General features: G+C 39.9%; 2 protein-coding genes across 7 annotated transcripts in view; one reads left to right on the top strand and one right to left on the bottom strand.

The window, feature by feature from the left end:
* Window positions 1–17796, top strand: part of GPSM2 (G protein signaling modulator 2) — a 57863-nt gene extending 40067 nt beyond the window's left edge. For all 6 annotated transcript variants that reach the window (XM_067538317.1, XM_067538320.1, XM_067538319.1 and 3 more), the window contains 11 exons: window positions 326–468; window positions 1191–1314; window positions 1607–1722; window positions 2905–3060; window positions 4007–4115; window positions 4893–5022; window positions 6108–6178; window positions 13092–13268; window positions 13733–13889; window positions 14039–14256; window positions 15754–17796. In XM_067538317.1, the coding sequence (XP_067394418.1) occupies window positions 326–468; window positions 1191–1314; window positions 1607–1722; window positions 2905–3060; window positions 4007–4115; window positions 4893–5022; window positions 6108–6178; window positions 13092–13268; window positions 13733–13889; window positions 14039–14256; window positions 15754–15930 (1578 nt within the window). In that variant the 3' untranslated portion in view covers window positions 15931–17796. The remainder of the gene's footprint in view (window positions 1–325; window positions 469–1190; window positions 1315–1606; window positions 1723–2904; window positions 3061–4006; window positions 4116–4892; window positions 5023–6107; window positions 6179–13091; window positions 13269–13732; window positions 13890–14038; window positions 14257–15753) is intronic.
* CLCC1 (chloride channel CLIC like 1) overlaps window positions 13270–18996 on the bottom strand; it is a 29916-nt gene continuing 24189 nt past the window's right edge. The window contains 4 exon segments of the mRNA XM_067538323.1: window positions 13270–13871; window positions 16982–17072; window positions 18425–18540; window positions 18543–18708. Of these exon segments, the coding sequence (XP_067394424.1) occupies window positions 17025–17072; window positions 18425–18540; window positions 18543–18708 (330 nt within the window). The 3' untranslated portion in view covers window positions 13270–13871; window positions 16982–17024.

The following is an 18996-nucleotide window of genomic DNA, read 5'->3' as shown; positions in this document are numbered from 1 at the left end:
ATAATTATAGAATAAGTACTAAAATATACTGATGAACCTGTGTATGATGGTTTCGAGTGGCTTGTCACTTAACCACTTACATAATGAAGATACCTACTAGTTTGAATGCTCCTACTTAGGAAGTATTATAGGTAGAAGCATCAGAGGCACAGCCACAATTGTTTTGTTGGGATGCTCTGGAGGTGGTGTTACTCTCCAAAATGATCACATCTCCCATTAAGAGTTGAGAAATTTGCTTTCTCTGTCTGATGGTTCTAATCATTGGTACGGCACATAGCTGCACAAGATTTCAAAATCTTTCCAACATATTGGTATTGTGTTCTAGGTTGGAGAAGCAAGAGCACTTTATAATCTTGGAAATGTGTATCACTCCAAAGGGAAAAATGTAGCCTGTGCTGGGACTCATGATCCAGGGGAACTTCCAGATGAAGTAAAGGCTGCATTACAAAAAGCTGCAGATTATTATGAGTAAGTAATGATTTCAAAAGGCTGTGACTGAAAAGAGAAAAGTCATTAGCTCAAGGAGCATATCAATATATTAGGAGACCTGCAGTGTTGTGAACTAAAGTATAGAGTAGCGTCAGTTAGTGGTACCAGTAGCAATATGTTGGCATTTGGGATGTTAATAAAACATAAAAGGAGTAAGAGTCATACCTGGGGATTTTTTAGGGTGTCTTTGGTTTCATTTCTGCTATATGCTTTTCTGTAATACCACACAACTGTAATCTATCTCTACCTGTTATAAGTCACAGTCCCACATCTTAGGGTCCTGCTATCTTCTCAGGAACCAAGCTGAGAGATGAAAGGCAAGACCTGTGCATCAGCCTATCTGAGTCGAAGTTTGGTCTTTTCACTTAAGTAACCTCTCCCCACTTTGTGCTGCAAATGCCACAATTGTCTTCCTATCACAGGAGAATGGATGTACTTTGAGACTGGCTAGCAGGTTCTGAGCAGATGATCTTCTCCTGTTCCAAGAGCTGAGCATACCAGCCTGGGGAGAATAAAACAGACTCTTATATCTGCTGGTATCAGACTGAGTAATTTTTAGTACTAAGTCAAGGCCACTAAGTCAGCCAGTCAAGAGAAAATAATCTCTTCCTTTGTAACAATGGGAAGACCAATTATTTTATGGCTTGTAGTTTCCGATGAACAACCTATTAGGTCTCTTTTTATTTCTTTTTCCTCAACAGGGAAAACTTGTCAATAGTGACAGAATTGAGTGATAGAGCTGCCCAGGGACGTGCATATGGAAATCTGGGGAATACACATTACCTTCTAGGCAACTTCAGGAGTGCTGTAATAGCCCATGAACAGGTACAAGACTACTTTTGTGGAAGTTTGTTTACTTTATCAGAATACTTTTCAGTGCTGGATTGATCCTTTGTATACATGTATTGTCTCTCTAGGCTTTTAAATGCTAATTTACCATACTTTACTGATACTTCGTAGTACAGATTCAAGCTCTTGTACCATCTTTTCAAGAATTGTTTGCTTGAAGAACAATAAAATGTCCACTGGAAGTGGTAAAGCCCTATAAATGTGTTCTTGCAGATAAGTTTGTGAAGCATAATGACTAAGTACATCAGTAAGATTCTGTGTTTTTCAGCGTCTCCTAATTGCAAAAGAATTTGGTGATAGAGCAGCTGAAAGAAGAGCATACAGCAATCTTGGAAATGCCTACATATTCCTGGGTGAATTTGAAACAGCTTCTGAATACTACAAGTTAGTTAATTTATTTCTTATGTATAAAGACAATACCAATCTTTTTTTACATAATCAAAATAGGTAAGTCTTTACCTCTGTTAGTAATAATAAAGCTTAGCACTTGATATGTTGCTTTACAATCATCCTTACAACACAATTGGGAGAGAATTAATTATGCAAAGCTTAACAGAATTTTCTAATAATTTCCTAGTCATTTGACTGTTCAGCTTTTCCTAAAGTCTGGATTTTTGTATTATGTCTTCTTTACCTGTTTTAGTAAGAGGGAATATTTAAAGGGGCACTTCTTCATAGTATAGGTTATTGCTTTCTGTTGATATGCTTTTACTAACTTCCTCCTGTTTCCTAAGCATGTTGCCTTAATGCCCACCAAATTCTAGGATGATGAACCACAGACTTTAAGTAATGGCATTGAGATGGGCAGTGCATTAGGAAATAACTGAAACATGCCAAAGGCAGTCTTCCATACTGGGCTCTCTATTCATACTTTATTCATGAACATCTTCTCTTTTATCGTCTAATCTTCAGCACAGCAAGGCAAATATAGTTGCTGCATGGAGTTCAGCAAAAATTAAACTAAAATATCTGCATTCAGTAAGTTTAGATTCAGCTGGGAAGCCCAGGACTCCTCATGTTTTCAAAAGGGAGCAGAACTGGCCTGAACACTGGTCAAACAGTTTACTGAGTCAGCTATCAAGTCAATCCCAGGTCAATCCCTGTTAAGCAATAGGGACTGATTGGTTTGATAGCTACAGAAGTATCTTAACACTACCTACTCCTATTGATTAAACAGTTGCTGCATCTGTTGCCTTTTAAAGTTGGCATCAGACTTTGTGTCAACTGCACTCTGGACTTTTTTATGAAAAAAAAAGTGAAGAAAATCAGCATAAATAATGAAGTTGTCAGCTAACATTAGAAGATGAAGTTTAAGGACCCAGTCCTTCTCCCATTGAAATCAATGAGACTTTTTTTTTTCTTTCTCTATTTTAAGCTTAGAGATAAATGGGAAGGGGAAAAATTGTAATTATTCTCTTGTGGGATGATTTTAGCAGCTAACTTGAAAACACAGGGTTGGATTTTACCCATGCAACTGTATTGATTTCAGTGGGGTTGCACAGGTGTAGATTGAGAACAGAATTTTTCCTATGGTGATTTTGAGAGGCTAATAAGTCGTCCTCTTAGGAAGACCCTACAACTGGCTCGACAGCTTAAAGACAGAGCTGTGGAGGCACAGGCTTGTTACAGTCTTGGAAATACGTACACTTTACTCCAAGACTATGAAAAAGCAATTGACTATCATCTGAAGCACCTTACAATCGCTCAGGAACTGAATGATAGGTAAGTCCTTTGGAGCCAATATTGTATATTTAACTTAAAGGAATAATAGGATTGGCCCTTCGTCTCCTGTAATTGTTCTATATGTGGAACTTGTATTGAAATCAATGAGTTCCCAGCATGGATTGGTTATAGGATTACACTGTTCATAGGAAAAAATGATAGTCTTAAAGGTATCACAATAATGAATCCTGAGATAAAAGGTATACTTTGTGCAGTTGTATTGAGATGAAAAGTAACCTGTGACTTATGGATTCACTGATACTATTAGACTGACTTCCTCCTCTGTCAGTATTTTGATAGACACAATAGCTCTTAATCTTTATTTTGAAACTAATGATTGCTATAATTTTGCAGCCCCCTCATACCAATAGATGTGCTTTTGCTCCTCCACTGGGGAGGAATGAATGGAAAGAACATGACAAGTCCACTAAAATTATATAGTTTTTAATGCAGATAATTTTAAGCCCTGTGTTTTAATATTCAGAGCCAATAACATTGCTTTATAACTTTTCAATGTTATACTTATTGATTTGTAGAGAAAGGCAAGTGTTAAGAATGTATAAGAGAATGCAATTCAAGCAAAAAATGCTTATGAATTGGGTTACAAAATGTGGTCCCTATACATTTTTAAATTCTTGAGTCCTTTGTATCATTATGGAGTGCTTTACTCTTTCTGTAAAGAAAAAATCAAAGATTCCACCTTCTTAAAATTCCTTATTTAAGTAATAAATGTTTTAAATGAATGCTAAATTGTTAATTTAAATACTTAGTTGAATGTCTTTCAGTAGTGATTATAATGTACTTTAATGTTTTGGTGCTGGAAATGGGAGTTTTCCTATGCTTACTGAGCCCAGCAACAGTGCTGTGATTCTGTCCCAGAAGTTTCAGTCTAAAATCGTGACCTCCCTGGAATTATAATTGAATATTTGCTTAAATTGTGTTACAGAATTGGTGAAGGAAGAGCATGCTGGAGTTTAGGAAATGCATACACAGCATTAGGAAATCATGACCAAGCTATGCACTTTGCAGAAAAGCATTTGGAAATTTCAAGAGAGGTACGATTTGCACGTTCTTATGTTTTGGCTGTTGGCTTTTCTTCTTGAAGATCTTTTTAATGTCTGGATGTGTGACTGCATGGTACCTTGTTTGGAAGAGAAAATAAAAAATCTATCAAAGTAGTGCCATTTGGGCAGGGTCAGCTGATTGTATATTTAAGTGGCCCCAGTAAATCTGTGTGAAGAAAAATAGTTAGAATGAAAAGTTGTGCCTTTATGCATGTTTGTGCCCAATGCACTAGTAAAGCATTCAGGAACAGTCTTTCTATATGGAAATGTCACCATTGTGGTGTCAAGGCCATAGACACACAGTAATTGTGTAATGTTCTTGGAAGGGAAAACATACAGCATTCTTAGATTTTTTTTAAAATATCAACAAAAATTGGTAAAAATAGCAATCTATAAGGTGTCATTAGACTAATTCTTCACTTTCCTTTTTTGTCACCTTGGGAAATGCTGTTCACGTCCTCTGTTGCATCAGTCAATTTTGCCTAGATACACACCAGATTTTAAGATGTTGAACAGAAACTTTCAATCCATAAGGAATGTGTTCTCATTCTGCAATTGTGGGTTTAGGTGGGATATATGTACAGATATCTATCCATCCACTTCAGCCCTCAATTGCAGAATGAGAACACACACACACACACGCTTGGTTTGTGTTTGATTTTGATTAAATGGATAGGTGCTCAGAGCATGCCACAGATACTAATAGTTACATTTTTAGAAATGTCAGGAAATAACCAAATAAATATATTCAAATATACTTGGTTGCAGGTAGGAGATAGAAGTGGAGAATTAACAGCTAGACTTAACCTCTCAGATCTTCAAATGGTACTTGGTCTAAGCTACAGCACAAACAACTCCATGATGTCAGAAATCCATGCCGTAGAGAATAGTTTGAATGGTAAGTGATGCCTTCCAGCATATTTTTTTTAACTGAAGTTGAGGGGAAAAATTGATTGCCCCTTTATTGTGTACAGAGGCTTTTGCATTTGTCTTTCACTCCCCAACCTCTTCCCCCTGCCATCTGCTTGTTCCATTTGGAATACTGGGCCTTTCCATTTCTTCTTTGATAAAGGGACCTTTCTATGTTTGGAAGATCTGCATCATGGTATCGGAAAGGCCTGCAATACTGGCTGTCCCTCTCCTCTCCACAAGTTGAATAATCTTAATCTGAATGTTCCCCAACTACTTCATTTAAGGGGGAAAGAGAGGCTGATGTTGCTATGCAGATCCTCCAAAAATGTCAGTCCTGTAATAAGAGGGAATTGAGGGCCAGACTTTTTTTCCAAAATAGAGGAAAAAATACTTAAGCCATTCCCATTAATTAAAAAAAACAAAACAAAACAACTTTTATATGTACCTTAATAGAACTGGAAAGGACACAGAGTTTAATTTTTGCAAATGTATAATAGTTTAAAAAAAAAAATCTGAGACAAGACTGATATATGCACCAGATCACAAGTTTTGCCCGCTTTTTCCATAGCATTCTTACGAGCATTGGGGACTGATAATAAAAATTATGGGCTCTTCTAATGTCCCTCTTCCTCCATCTAAGCTCTGTCCAAACCCTTCTCCTCCTACCCCTTTTCCATATTTGTATAACTTCTTCAAAACTCAGCAGATCTTCTGACTTTGTAGTTGTAATTGTAATTCCAATTATTTTTACAAAGTGGGTGGAATTTTGATGCCAGAGCATAGCATTCCTGGATCAAAGAATCTTATCGTAAGGAGACATAAGTTAGATTTATATATATTTGGGTTAATTGGCTTTAAACTCTAAAGTGCAAAACCAAATGTTTTTAGCCTGGGTACTCTTCAGATGTTTACTCCCTGCTAATGTTTTTGATTACATCATTTTGGAACTTGGAATTACCATGTCTTAGAGCTTAGATGGTATATATACAACACAACTTGAGAGTGTACAAAATGCATCCTTCCCTTTCAGAGGCAACCAACTATTTAGTCTTATTTCATCTCTTCCCAAAGGTGCTAGACCCAGGGTAGGACGCCGTCACAGTATGGAAAACATGGAACTTATGAAATTAACACCTGAAAAGGTTGGCACTTCCTTTCTGTTCTGAGTAGTTTGGGTCGCAGTAATGTTTCACAGCTTTCAGTGCACCACTGCTATAAAATGCCTAACGTGGATCATTCCAAATAAATTCTTTATTCAAATGATAGGAGCGTGAATTTTAGGACAAGATAGTCAAAAATTGTATACAAACAGCTTCAAAAGTGGCTAGTAAAATCTTGATCACTGAAAGGAAATGTCAAGCAGATGCAAATCTTGAGAAGTCAGAGACGTTCAATAACTACTTATGGCAAAGAATATTCATGATCAAAAGCACAATGGTAGCAAAATCAGTCCTATGGAATGGTTTACAAAAGGATGTTTTCTAGGAGATTTAGAATTTATTTAGCAAAAAATGTATTTTCTGCAGTACATATCAGATGGGTATAGGGAGTTCCCTGTATCTGTCCTAAGAACTTCAGTTTACCTGGATAATCTAAAAGTGATTCAGAATGAAATGACAGGGAAGCTGTCCAGAGGCCTTAGTAGAGCAATCATTCTCATCTATGAAACAGTTTCTTACTTTTTTATTTATTATTTTTAATTTATCTTTTTATTTATTCCACATTTTTATAGTGTGTTTTGTTTGAGGCTCTCGGAACACTTTGCAAACAATTAAGCCTTTCAACATCCATGTTAAGTAGATATATTATTTTAGAAATGCAGAAGCTGAGGCACAGGAAGGTTCAATGACTTCCCAAGGTCACCACAGGAAGTTTGTCAGAGCTGGGAATAGAACAGCATACTTCTAGTGACGTACCTTAACCTCAAGGCAAGAATTATCTAAAATGAAATGGTTTGCCTCACAAGCCCAAATTGACAATTTTGCATAAATCCGTTTCCCAAAGGATTTTATTGGGAGGTTGAAACTTCTGCTTCACCCTCCATTCTGGGACACTAGTCATCCTCATCTCCTCCAGTGGTTAAAAACCTGTTCTCTAGTTCTGCAGGTAGGAGGGTTGAATCTCTTCCAAGACTGACATGTTGGATGACTGATGGTACTGAAGTTTGTCACTTCTTGCACTCCGAGCCCCTGCTGGCACTGATGTACAAGATTCTAAGTTTGGCCTCCAGCCTGTGTCTCCCACAATGTACTGCTAAACATTCAGCTAGTTCCAGCTGATGTTTTTATCATGTACCAAATCTCATCACTTAAGCTGTTGCTTAGGTGATACCTTTTTAAAATATAGGTCTTGTATGTGACAGCATAGCCTGGGGTACTGTGTAATGAGAGTTTTCCAAGGTGCCTTTATAATAAACCAAAACTCAGTATCATAGTATAAAGACTCCCTTCAAAATACTATTCTTACAAACACAAGAGAAGGAGTTTAATTGAGGGATGAGGTTCCAAAGGCAAAATGGGGGGGAAGTTCATGTGAGGAGTCTGCTCTTAGCAGCTTAGGGAAGGCCTAAACCAGGGGATCTGATAGACCTTAAGATATGGCTAGAATATCCAATACAAAGAGACCGTACAAATAAGATGGTCATGCCAGCCAATGAATGGCTTTGTTAGAACCAGAATATTCAGTCTTTATAAGCTTTCTAATGTAGTTGTACATAATTATGTCAAGAGAGCAAAATACTGGTACACTAATCTCTGAGTAGGACTCTGCCTTATAGCATTAACTGAACTTGCATCCCTGAGATCATGTTGTTTTGGCAGCCACCTTTGCTTTCAGAGTCCTGCTGCTGCTGTTGTCTGGCATCTACGCAAATGGAGAAGTTTGATTTTTAAAAATCAGCTGCACAGTTTCCCTATGAAAAAGGCTCCTCTATCATAAATATTCTGAGAGCCTTTTGCAGGCTGCTGTTGATTTGTAATTATCACTAAATGTTTCTGTTTTAGAAAAGAATTTTGAGGGAAATTTATTGGGGATGCAAATGTTTTGTATTTTATTCTGTTGGTTGCAAGGATGAAATCAATGAGCACTTTTTCCTTCTTTTGTTATTGCGTGTTGGACCACTTGAAGCTGCTCCCTTACCTTTTCCAAGCCCTACGGCCGGGGGTTGTCTCCCTAGAGGAAGACTCCATGTATATGTTGAGCTCGGTCATTGTTATCTTGCCAGACCATTGAACTAGGCTGGGAATTTTTAATTGCTACTCTGTATAAAAGGACCTTGTTCAAGGTCCTGGCATTGTTGGATATAATTAGATTTATTAGGGTTTTTATTATGAACATAACAGTTTTGGGTGACTTATACCACTGCCTATACTCTAATTTGAGAAATACACAAATGTCAAACTTGGTGTAAGTGGGACTGGTTTACGTGCAGGTTGAGGAGGAAGAGCCACCAATTCTGGCTTGAGTGGCAGGTTCCTTAGGTGCCACTGGCTCAGTAGTACAGAAGACTCCCTGACAGCACATCTAATAAGGTCCTCACTTGCAGTTCACACAGATCCTAAAAGTGTGAAACTAATTAGATGCCAGACATGTGGGAATACCCTTCTTTAACCTCTATTTGGGAAATACTAGGGGAGAGGAGAGTCTGTTTATATGTAGGTTTCTTTAAAAAAATAACAGATTAGTTTAAAGGGAAATCTGAATTGCTTTATAAAAAGGTTTGACTTTCTGAGGGAAAGACAAGTTTACTTTAAAAAAAATGCTCTAGCATTTTAATTTACAACTTATAGTTCTGAATTTCACTGACAATATTTAAAGATTTTAATTCTATTACTCTCTCTGAATGGAATGTTCTTCTTCGAGTGCTTGCTCATGTCCATTCCACATCATTCCACACCATATCCAGCAGTGCCAGAAATTTTTCCCCTAGTGGTAGCTGTAGGACTGGTTCTAGCACCCTCTGGGGTCGTGCACTTATGTGCTGCTATATAGGGCATTGCTGGCCCTCCTCCCTCTCAGTTCTTCCTTACCAGCAATGATAGTACTGGAATGTTCTCTTGCTACAGCAAGTTCTTCCAACTTTAGTGTTTTTTCTCATAGTTTCATCATGTAAATAGTTCAGTTAAGTGTTAGTGCATTTAGAGATAGTATAGGTTAACGAGCGTGACCCAGGGATGGGGCATGCCCCGGGCTCCAGACTTTAAACCTTGCACTTCATGTAAGAAACTTATGCCAGTTAATGACCCACAGCAGAGGTGCCTAAAGTGTTTAGGAGAGGCTCATGTGGGGAAAGGTGCAGAATCTGGAAAGGGTTCAGACCTCACCCCAAGAAAGATCAGGACACTTGACTGAAAGTTCCTGATGGAGTTGGCACTTAGACTGTCTTCAGAAGTGAGCCAGTAGATGCTGCACCAAGTATGTGAGCTTTGGTGTGGAGTGCCCCCCAGTGCCGACTTCCTCCCGGCCCTGATCAACATATCCAGTGCTGAAGAAAAGACCAAAGAAGACACATGTCAAAGGAGGGCACTCGCCGGCACTGAAAGACAAGAAAGGGGCGGGAGATCAGGTGAGATCCATGTCAGACCGTCTGTCTCCACCAGACCTTGGGGTGTCATCTCCCATCTGGATGTTGCCCGCTACCCCAGACCCACCAATCCTCCTGGGAGAGGCAAGGGGCCCTGCCACCTTACTACACAGGAGGCATTCCAAGCGGTAAAGGACTTCTTGGCAATCCCTGTGCCCCCAATACCTCAGGAGGGAAGGCCTCCACAGCAGGACCAGGCATCAGAGTCACTGACCGTAGGGTCATCCAGAGGCCAGTCTGCAATGAGACCCCCCCAGCAATGATTCTTGACACCAAGGCATTGGTCGCTGCCCTGCTAACAGTCACCAGACCTGCGGCATCAATCCCCAGACCCCCTCCGTGGGAGGTTGGGCTCTCGTCACTGATCTCTGGACCTACAGTGCTGGTTCTTAGAACGAAGTCACTGGCCTTCGGAACATCATTGGTCCCTGGAATCATGCCACCGGTCACTAAGCATGTATAGAAAGTCTAAAGATAAGAGCCAATCGCTAGAAATGCAGCACCCAGGCTCCAGACACTGCTCCCTGGCACTGGAGCATCGACAACCCTGGCACAGCGGCATCAACATCCCTGTCAGGGAGCAGCTTCTCAGACTTGGAGGGGGAGGAGGTGACTATCCAAAGGGCAGACTTCTGCTGTGGGCTTCCCCACAGTACCTCACATGGAGTTCTGGTCACAAGGGCAGTGGCCTGCACTGTGGCAGTTTTAGAATACATGGGGGTTCCTCCTGTCATGGGTTCAGCGTCCGTCACTCTCTGGAGCCTTAGTGCCCAGATAATCGGCAGCCACTCACCCGGGGTGCGGGAGACCCGGTTCCTTGCCAAATGGGACCTCATAGCCTGTCTCATCCCACCCTCTCACCACAGTGAGGGTGTATCTCAGGCTGCTGGGTCATATGGCGACCTGCACCTATGTGGTCCCCCATGCCAGGTTACGCCTCAGACCTCTACAGCTGTGGCTGGCAATGATATATTCACCAACCAGACACCATGTAGCCATAATTCTCACAATCTCTCCATCGATACTTACCTCCCCGTCGTGGTGGACAAAACTGCATCATGGATTGAGAGTGGGGCCTTCCACGGCCCTCTGGCTGACTGTGTCACTAGTCTCAGATGCTTCGGACCTGCAGTGGGGCAGCCCATTTCGGTATCCTCATGACCCAAGGCCTCTGGACCAGAGAAGAGCTGATGCTGCACATAAATGTCAGGGAGCTCAGGCAATCTGACAGACCAGTGAGGTGTTCCTTTCCCACTTGGCTGGCAGGGTGGTTCAAGAACTGGCAGACAATATGGCCTCAGTGTATTACATCAACAGACAAGGAAGGGAGAGCCAGGTCCACAGTCCTTTGTTAAGAGACCTTACATCTATAAGGGCTTTTTTGCAGATCACAACATCCACCTGAAAGCTGTGAACCTTCTGGTGGTCAGGCACACAGTGGAAGATCACCTCAGCAGATCCTTTTTCTTTTGCCACAAGTGATCTTTTCACCCGGAAGTCACCGAATTCATCTTCCTGAGGCGGGGCATTCCCCGAGTGGACCTCTTGGCCACCAGGCGGAACAGGAAGTGTCACAACTGCTCATTTTTTGATGCCTTTCTTCTGACTTGGTTGGGCGACCTCATGTACACCTTTCCACCAATACGGCTTATACACAAGGTCCTCATAAAAAAGAAGACAAGGTGCAGGTCATCCTGAAAGCTCCAGCTTGGCCATGCCAGCAATGGTTCAGAATGCTGCTAGATCTCAGTGTCCCTCCCCCCACCCCAGGCACTCCCAACCTGATTGGACCTCATCTCACAAGACTACAGCTGACTGCTTCACCTGGACCTAGCCTCCCTGCACCTGAGGGCCTAGATGAACAGGCCTGCTCATCACAGGTCCTGCTGGGAAGCAGAAAACCTTCCACTAGAGCCGTGTACCTAGCCGAGTGAAAACACTTCACCTGTTGGGCGTCTCATCAGAATATCTCCCCGACTAAATCACCTATCCAAGTAATTTTGGATTACCTGCTTCACCTAAATCAAGGGTTGATCGTCACCAGTTAAGGTACACCTAGTGGTCATATTGGCTTTTCATCCCTCTATACATGGCAGAACGGTCATCTTGCATGACAGCCAGATTCCTCAAAAGCCTGGAGAAACTCCTTCTGCCAGTATGGGACCCAATTCCTAAATGGTACCTCAACCTGGTGTTATCCAGGCTCACTGGGCTCCATTGTGAGATCTTGGAATCCTGCTCTCTTATGCACCTATCTTGGAAAGTTGCATTCTTGATGGCAATTAATTTGGTAAGGCCGATCTCAGAGATCAAGGCCCTGACTTCTGGACCCCCTTACATGGTGTTCTACAGCGACACAGCCCAGTTACACCGTCATCCAGCATTCCTGCCAAAGGTGATATTGCAATTCCACGTCAACCAGGCCATTTTTCTATCACTCTTCTTCCCACAGTCCCACAATTCCGAGGAAAAGTGTCTCCACACTTGACGCCAGGAGAGCTCTGGCGTTCTACTCTGACAGGAGTAAGCCTTTCCACAGATATACACAACTCTTCATTGAGGTTGCCGAACGGATGAAAGGGCTGCCAGCGTCATCCCAGAGGATATTGTCCTGGATCACCACCTGCAGCTGAGTGTGCTAGTAGCAGGTAGGGGTCATGTCTCCTGCTTCACTGACCGCCCACTCTATGAGGGCCCAGGCATCATTGGCAGCTTTCCTGGCCTAAGGACAGCTGTAGAGATGCAACTTGGTCCTTGGTTCATACCTTCACAACTCATTACGCTATTACTCACCAAGCCTGAGACAATGCAGGCTTTGGAAAGATGGTATTACAAACAGCATGTCCATGAATTCCTGCCCACCTCCAGAGAGAGATACTGCTGGTGAGTCACCTAATATGGAATGGACATGAGCAAGTACTCGAACAAACAGTTTCTGACCTTTGTAACTGTTCTGGGAGACGTTTTGCTCATGTGCATTCCATAACCCATCCTCCTTCCCCTCAGCAAAAGTTCCGTCAAGGAAGTCAGAGAGGGGGGCCGACAGCACCCTGTATAGCAGCGCATAAGTACGTGACCCACAGGGCGCTAGAGCTGGCCCCATGGATACTAGGGGAAAAATTTCCGTCACTGATGCATGTGGGACCCACACATCTAATATGAAATGGACGTGAGCAATCCCTCTTGAAGAACAGTTATGAAGGTCAGTAACTGTTCTTTCTTTTTTTGATTCACTGACATTGAGCTCATTTCCTATAGTGCAGTATCACTATTGTATGTTAGATAATCAAGGACTCTAGTTAAAGCTTTGGCAATGTAACCTAACAGTTAAATTTTGTTTATCCACCTCCTGAAAGGGAAACACATAATCCAGAGATTCTTCACTGAGGGGGAGAAGGAATGAAGTTAATCAGATCTGATCGGCACTAGGACATGGGAAGAAAGCTTGTTTCATATGACTCTTGTTTTCTTAGATTCAGAACTGGAATAGTGACATTCTTGCTAAGCAGAAAACCCTGGTTGCCAAACCTTCAGGAAAGCTGCACTTTGTAAATCGACTAAAAGGCAAAAAGTACAAAAATGGCACATCCTCCAAAGTTCTGCAGGATGCTAGCAATTCTATTGATCATCGACTTCCAAGCTCTCAGAGGGTATGTTTGGAGAACTAAAGCCTAAACAGGTTTAATTGTTTGCTTAGTGAAAATTTCTAAATTACAAAAACACGATTAAAGTACAGAACTAGCTTTGTCACAAGATTAACATGTAGGTTCAATTACATATTAAATTTGAAGAAAAAAATCAGTTAATTTGATCAAGTTGAGAGAATCTATTTGTGGTAATGAGAACTGGGGCAGCAACTGGAAACATGGCTGTAGCTTATACCTGACAGCTTTATTTTCCTGGTGACCACTAACTGCCATATAATGCTAACATTTCAATTGTTTTAAAAAAACCTTCCGAAGCAGACGTGTTCTGTTGAGTTGATCACCTTCTATTGTAACATTGTGTTTAAACAATATCCAAGTATCAAATATGTACAAATTAAACTGCCATATCTTCTGCATTACAGTTCAGTAAGGGACACTCATAACCCCAAGTTCCCCTGACTTTTCAGAAAAACAGTGCTGATATGACTGGAGATGAAGGATTCTTTGACTTGCTGAGCCGGTTTCAGAGCAACAGGATGGATGATCAGAGATGCTGTTTCCAGGAGAAAAACAGAATGACAGCTGCAGCAACATCCTCCACCCCACCTAAAGCAATGAGAAAATGTAAATTAATTTGGATAGTTTTTTCAAAATCTTATGCCTCTAGTCTTGGGTTGATGTCAGAATCTTTTTAAACTGTTTTAACACACAAAATTTACTGTTTCTAGACATGTGTCCAGACTAACTTACGTGCTTTCTCTTTCCACCTTCAGCCTTTTCTACTTCTGTGGTCTCGCCACACACTGATGACTTTTTAGATCTACTTGCAAGCTCACAGAGCCGCCGCCTAGATGATCAACGAGCCAGCTTTAGCAATTTACCTGGGCTGCTTCTCAATCAGCACAACAGTCAGTCAGTTCTTGGACACTTAATAGCTAGCAACACCAGAGAATCAGATGATGACTTCTTTGATAACTTAATAAAATGTCAAGTAAGTCAATAACAGTATGTGGAAAAAATTCTGCTCAGTTACATGGGATGGGGGATATGACATCAGACTGAGGGTCAGAAGAACTGGGTGCTTTTACCCCATCTCAAAAATGGAGATGATACTTGTATCTGTAGAGCATTTTGAAATTGAAAGGACTTTAAAAGTGTTAGGTGCTGTTATGTGTGCAGAGCTGGAGAGAAAATTCAGTGACTTGTGTTAACTTGAAATATTTACGTAACATTGTAAAACTCTCGATACTAGAAATGTTAGGCTCCAATTTCTATCTGTGAATTAAATGTCCCATTTAATTTTTTTTAATAAAATGAAATGATGAGCACATTGAGATTCTTGTGCCTCTGGGGGGACAATAACAAAGTCATAGAACAATCTAGAAACCTGGAGAGGCGAAGGAGAATGGGTGAAGTTTCTGGTCACTGAAGAGAGAGGGAGGAGTTGATAGTGAGTAGAATCAACTGTCATTGGATGTTGGAGATGGAACTGGGCGACTTGGTTTGCTAGGATCTTAAAGATGAGCAGGGCATCTGATGTTTTCATTCTTTATATAACAACTCATTTTAGTCTTCAGTGTTGAATTCACTAGGTAATTTTATCATTTCACCTATGGTAAATGCAAAAGCAATGGAGCAGTGCTATAAAAGATGACTGGCGTTTAGTATTTGGTTATCACTAAGGTTCATTTTCAGCATGCTTGAAGTTGAAGGAAGTGATAAGAAGCAAGCAATTGACTAGACTGAATAATAAACAAGTAACTCTTATCCAGAGCTGTTAAGTAACAAGATGGAAAGAATTTGTGCTCATCTGAGAAACTGCAGAATTGGTTTCTTCAGGAGTAAATTCATCATTGAAGGACACACCTGCTATTTGAAGTGGAAAAATATGATCCATTATGATCCTGCCAGTAACATTTTTGATGTAGCAATCACTCAAAACAATAATGAAACCCTTTTTAGGCTCCTCACCAGCAATCTGTTTTCAGCCATTAAAAAAGTGCATAGGGCTCACCAAAATAGTGCCATGTAAAAAACGTTATTCTTTTTATACCGCTGTTATATTTTCTACTCATAACTCAACAGGGTTACCAGAAACTAAACTAAATCAAATCACATTCTTAACTTAGCACACAATCTACTATAGGATGTTTTTGATGAAAGACCTCTCTAGTGGGTATGTTATAGTATTCCCCATCTAAGTTATGGAGGGCGGGAGGGCTAGCTGCATAACTGGTAAGTGGATGAGACTATAAAATCCTTGGTATTAAGTATACCAGTATTCCAGATGCAATATTACTATAATTTTATTAAAGCCCTGTTTTACTAATAAGAAATCCTGATTGTAAATCTGTTCATGTGAATAGAAATAAACTTAAGTGAGAAAATACAGAATGTTAGCAATGAAATAGTAATTCTGTTATTGTATGAGCTTTTGCATACTTTGGGCAGGCATTGATTAAATTTTTATCCCTTGTTAATTTTTCAGGGTTCTAGATTAGATGATCAAAGATGTGCTCCACCATCAACTACCACAAAAGGACCAACTGTACCTGATGAAGATTTCTTCAGCCTTATTTTGAGATCACAGGCCAAGAGAATGGATGAACAGAGAGTCCCTTTACCCTCTACTATAAAGAAACCAAATCCTAACAAAGACTTTTAGAAAGAGAAGCCTTGTTGCAATTTCAACTACAGAATAACTGTTAGGCAACATACTGTACTGTAATTTTTAACAAACACTATCACTTGGGTTATTTGCAGGGAAAACTATGCCTTTTTAAAGGAAAAAAGGTGTTTGTAGCACTAATAATAGCATTGGGATATTCAGTTGTGTATTGTGTAAATATTTTTTAACTAGTGCTAGTACATTGACAGATCTACACTCTTGCAATCAGTGTTCTGCAAAAGGTACAGTTTACAGTTGCCAGTAGTGCTAGAGGTTAACTATATATGTCTGAGTCATTCGGTAATACTTTCTTTTAACTGTCTAAAGTGGATAGTATTGTGATCAGTAAGACTTGTAGTGTTTAAGGTATTCTGCTTCATTACTATAACCTTGTAGAATTTTAATCAGTTAAATTAACGGTAACAGAATTATAAAATTTGTATTCCCTTTTTAAAAACTTGATTTTTCTAATTTGATCTTTCTAGGAAAGAAACAGTTAGTCTCTGGACATTTTTGTACCAGTTTTTAAAAAAAAACCCAAACCTAGGAACTGAGGAATAAATTACTGCTCAGACTTAGGGTATTCCTCTCATATGTGCCTGTTATCTACTGAAAAGCTAACTGGGAAAAGTTGTTCTGTATTGAACTCAAGTCAGTAAAATTGCTGTTATGACAAGCGATCCAGGTACTTGAATTCAGAAAGGCCATTTCCTATGTAGATATCTAGCTTAGGTGACTGTTTCTACTCTTATCTCCTAAACATCAAGATTGCTAGCTTCTCTTAGCTTAAAGTGAACTTATCACATGCTGGGCCACTTTTCTTAAGCTCTTGCTTTAACCTAGCTGGTCTTACTTTGAAATATAGAGTTGCTTAGATTCCCCCTCATAACTTTTATAAACAACTTTATGGGGGTAGTATTGATCTAGCAGTAGCAAAAACCTGATGGATGAAAAGTCACTAGGAATCCAGTCTTCTGGATTAGTTTTATTAAGTGGCAAGACAGGTAGTATAGATAAATTACTGTTTCCTTAATTGCTGCACTTTTACCTGCAGCAGTGTTCCACTGCGCTAGGATGATAAAGCCAGGGAACTAAGGAGTTTCTAGAAGGTCTTTGGTAGTAGTCTTCTGCCTTGATTCCTGCAATGAAAAGGTTTAAATGTTTGTGGAGTGACCACCAGCTGAGAACATGCTCAAAGATGCATTTTATTTAAATTTATAAAAAAGGAATGATATACTGCATTAGATCAGAGGTTCATCTAAGTTTACTATCCTGGCTAACAGCAGCCCAGGGCCAGATGCTTTATAAGGTGCAAACAACCAACAACCGCCAGCCAGACAGCTATAGACTAACCTGCCCATCACACAGTAGCTGGGATTATGCTCAAACAGTTTTTCATCCTGTTTAATAACTGCTGGTGTCCATCTGTGTAGTCTTCTTGCCTCCAAATTTCTGCAATTTGTCACTAGACTATGTAGCACAAACCCCATTCATCACTGAAGTTAGTATTGAATATTAAGGGGATACAGTGAAACTAAAATAGGGGCCACAGTTATAGCTCCTGGCCCCAAAGAACTTACTCTTGTATTGCAAGAGAGCAAACCACACATTCTATACATATCTAAAAGTGTTACTATGCCCTAATCTTTAGTCTGTCTGATTGTCTGTCGTGCCCCTTTCTAGTTCTGCTCTCTATTTTTAGATAGTGACCAACTGGATACAGTAATCTAAAAGATGTACCACTGGTTTATAATATGGCATTGTATTTCTTGAACACGCTAACAACTTTTTTTAACTTAGCCTATTCTGCAACTGTTTAATTTACACCTAGCTCTTTTGACAACACTGAGTAGTTCAAATCATGCCTTTTAAGGTGATAAAATAGACAAATGTAAACTACTGTATTGCCCCTGTGCCTGGGTTTGTCTAAATTTGTGGTATCTCCAGATTCTCAACTTAGTGTATTTAACATATGTTAAATACAAAGAGTAGTAGAAAACCTTGCTGCACCCCACATATTTCACAATGCTGAAAATTGGCCTTTCCAAATCTTAGTGAGTTTCTTTCTAGACAATACTTGGCCTCTCTCCCCATAACAAAGTTTCCTCAGTAACTGCCTGTAAAGGACTTTATCAAATGCTCTCTGAAAGTAAAAAAAAAATATCAAGGTCGATTGAGTTTAAATCTAAACAATTTAAACCAATTTTGATTTTTTTGCATTTGTATTTTTAGTTATTTTTCTGAAGATAAGGTGAACAAGAAATTATCTACATACCACCCTTTCATATAAGAACCTATTCTCTTGGAACATTTGTAGTGGAACTGAATTAAGCTGGTTTTTCAGATGGCCAGATAACTGCTCTAGAGAGAGCACTTAAACTACACCACATTTTTAAATATGAAAATTATAAAAAATTGATTTTAATAGTGAAAACTAAATTATGTTAGGCTTAGTTTGAATGGCTATTAAAATGCACAATCATTAACATACGCTGCATGCTTCCTTGTGATGCTCTTCTCTTTGTGTGCCTGGGGTATCACCTGCTGGCAGATATTCAGGGCTTCCGTTGGCAGTTTGAAGTCTCATGTGAGCATCTCCTCTGTCAGAGGGTCTCTATTGAGGAGAGGAACATTCCCATCTGAATTACTCGTACTATAATTTATTTGTTTCCATTGCAGTCTGTCACTTGGGGGAAGTGAAGGAGATGGTTCCCTCTTGGGACTTGTCATATGTCTTAATGTAGCAACTGATCCTCCTGCAACATAGCAGAAACCCTAAAGAAAAGACTCTCTCCTTAAGTATTTATGGACATTCACTTTTGCAGCTTGCACTGGTTTTTTTTTAAAACACGGATACTTTTACATCTCTACCTTTCCACACAACAGCGTTTAAAGGGAAAATTTCAGTATATGATTTACCATTTTCTCAAGAGCTTTCCTACCTCAGAAAATTATTCTTAAAAAAAAAAAAAAAAAAAACACTTTGCCGGTTTAAGTACACAAATTTCACTACTTCAGAGTAGAGTTTAGGAACAAATTTTACCAACTTTTGTTACAACCTCT

The sequence above is a fragment of the Emydura macquarii genome, unplaced genomic scaffold (genome assembly GCF_026122565.2).
Source record: "Emydura macquarii macquarii isolate MOO-44397 ecotype Brisbane River unplaced genomic scaffold, CSIRO-AGI_Emac_v2 contig_480, whole genome shotgun sequence".
In the NCBI taxonomy this organism is placed as follows: domain Eukaryota; kingdom Metazoa; phylum Chordata; order Testudines; family Chelidae; genus Emydura; species Emydura macquarii.
Note: the sequence above shows the minus strand (reverse complement) of the source record. Positions and strands in the feature narration are given on the sequence as shown.